Source organism: Laccaria bicolor, genomic scaffold (assembly GCF_000143565.1).
Source record: "Laccaria bicolor S238N-H82 LACBIscaffold_51 genomic scaffold, whole genome shotgun sequence".
Taxonomy (NCBI): domain Eukaryota; kingdom Fungi; phylum Basidiomycota; class Agaricomycetes; order Agaricales; family Hydnangiaceae; genus Laccaria; species Laccaria bicolor.
Genome location: NW_001889922.1, coordinates 153724 through 155430, shown reverse-complemented (window position 1 = coordinate 155430; position 1707 = coordinate 153724). Strand labels below are relative to the sequence as shown.

The 1707-nt window shown below is 46.1% G+C and overlaps 1 protein-coding gene across 1 annotated transcript; it reads left to right on the top strand.

Moving 5' to 3' along the window:
- Positions 1-103: 103 nt before the first annotated feature.
- LACBIDRAFT_312331 (uncharacterized protein) lies at positions 104-890 on the top strand (the record flags this gene model as incomplete). The annotated part of the gene is made up of 4 exons (XM_001888095.1): positions 104-151; positions 217-312; positions 381-573; positions 634-890. 4 exons carry the CDS (start codon positions 104-106, stop codon positions 888-890), a joined length of 594 nt encoding a protein of 197 aa, XP_001888130.1.
- Between the last annotated feature and the right edge of the window lie 817 nt (positions 891-1707).

Below are 1707 nucleotides of genomic sequence, written 5' to 3'. Positions count from 1 at the left end.
TCATTTTGAACAGCGTCCCCGCAAGCTTGTCAAGTCCAGGGCTGTCGTTGAGGACAAGGATGACGAGGTCGAGATTGTCCCCGGCCCCTCGGATACCGACGTTATGATGGGTGGGTGTGATGGCCCCAACGCTATCACTGCAGCTGACACCGTGCGTTATTTTTTATTTTCTTTTGAGCAGAACACAATTTTAACATTGCGTACCGCTTTGCTCAGATGGCAGTGGACAACCTCTTTGGTGACGAAGAAGTCAAGGACGCCGCTTCCTCTCCCAAAGAGAAAGGCAAGAAGCGCGCTGCCTCTGGTCCCAAGGTAAGCTGCTATTATTGCGTGAGTCCACTGCCACGTTGTTAACTTCATATTCTATTCGGACATAACAGACCCCAGCCAAATCCAAGCGTGCCGAAACGGTCAGCATTCCCTACGACGCTGTTCCAGGCATGGACACTAACAGTCGCGAATTTCACAAGGCCCTCGTCGTCGAGCATGCCAAAGGCAGTTGCGCTGGCGACAAACGCCCTCGTACTGAACCGCCCTTTATTAGTGGTTTAGCAGATCTTCAGTCTCGTCAAAGTTCGTATTTATCTTTTATCTTCATAAATCGTAAACTAACGCACTCATCCTTTGTTATAGACGAGTCTGCCAACTCCTTGCTCATCGACAACCCTCTGTACAGGGAGATCTTAGTGCGCGCACATGCTGCTGTTACCAACCGCATGCCGGCTTATCCCACCCTTGCTTATTTCAAGCAGCAAGAGGTCGATCTTCGTGAACGCGTTCTTCTTAGCATGCAGCGCCTCGACTTGGAGCTTCGTCTTCGCGATGTACTTGTCGCTGATTACGAAATTGCCCTTGCCCAGATTGCTGAGCGTGAAGTAACTAAGGAGTAGTAGAACTATCTGAACTTTTTGTAGACGGACACCTAGAGCCCGCATGTATAGTTGACTATGCATGGAAAATCTAGAAGGCGCTTGCGCATTATGTTTATAAACTGCTGGAGGTTTTTATTAAACTTTTTAGCCAATTTTAAAGCATAAGTCTACTAAGCCTCTTCTTCACTTAAATCTTCGATTTCTTCTAAGTCCCCGGATTCATCTGCGGAAGACCCATCAAGATTAACTCCTTCAAAGTAGTAATCTCTTGCGTTAGGTCTTTCTTCAACGCCTGTGTTTTCGATTTCATCCAGTTCCTCATTGCTTGCATCAATAAGTGTACTGAAGTGCTCAGGTAAGTCGATCCTTTCTCTTGCGAAATACGGAATGACTCTGAACGCTCCAATTTTATTGTGATTGACTGATCCGTCCAGTTCACAAACTATATATGAACCTCCCTTTGTTCGACGTACCACAATCATAGGTCCCAGGTATCTTGGTTGCATTTTACTATTTAATGACGAGGATACTTGTGAATTTCTGATAAGCACCAGGTCTCCGGGTTTATACATTCGACCACTGATTTTATGGCGGTGGCTTAGTTCATATTTTGCCACTCTTTTCACTTTTTCTAAGGTGACCCTCTCGCGCATTTCCGCCACATGCTGCCTGTGTTTTGCTAATGCTTTGGCTCTATAGCCAATCAATTCTGCAGTGGACAACATACGATCTGGTAATTTTACTAACCAGGTAGCCTCCTGTACGTCGAGAGGTAATATTGGATGTGCGCCTGTCACCATAAAGAACGGCGAACAACCAAATCTTTTCTAATCGG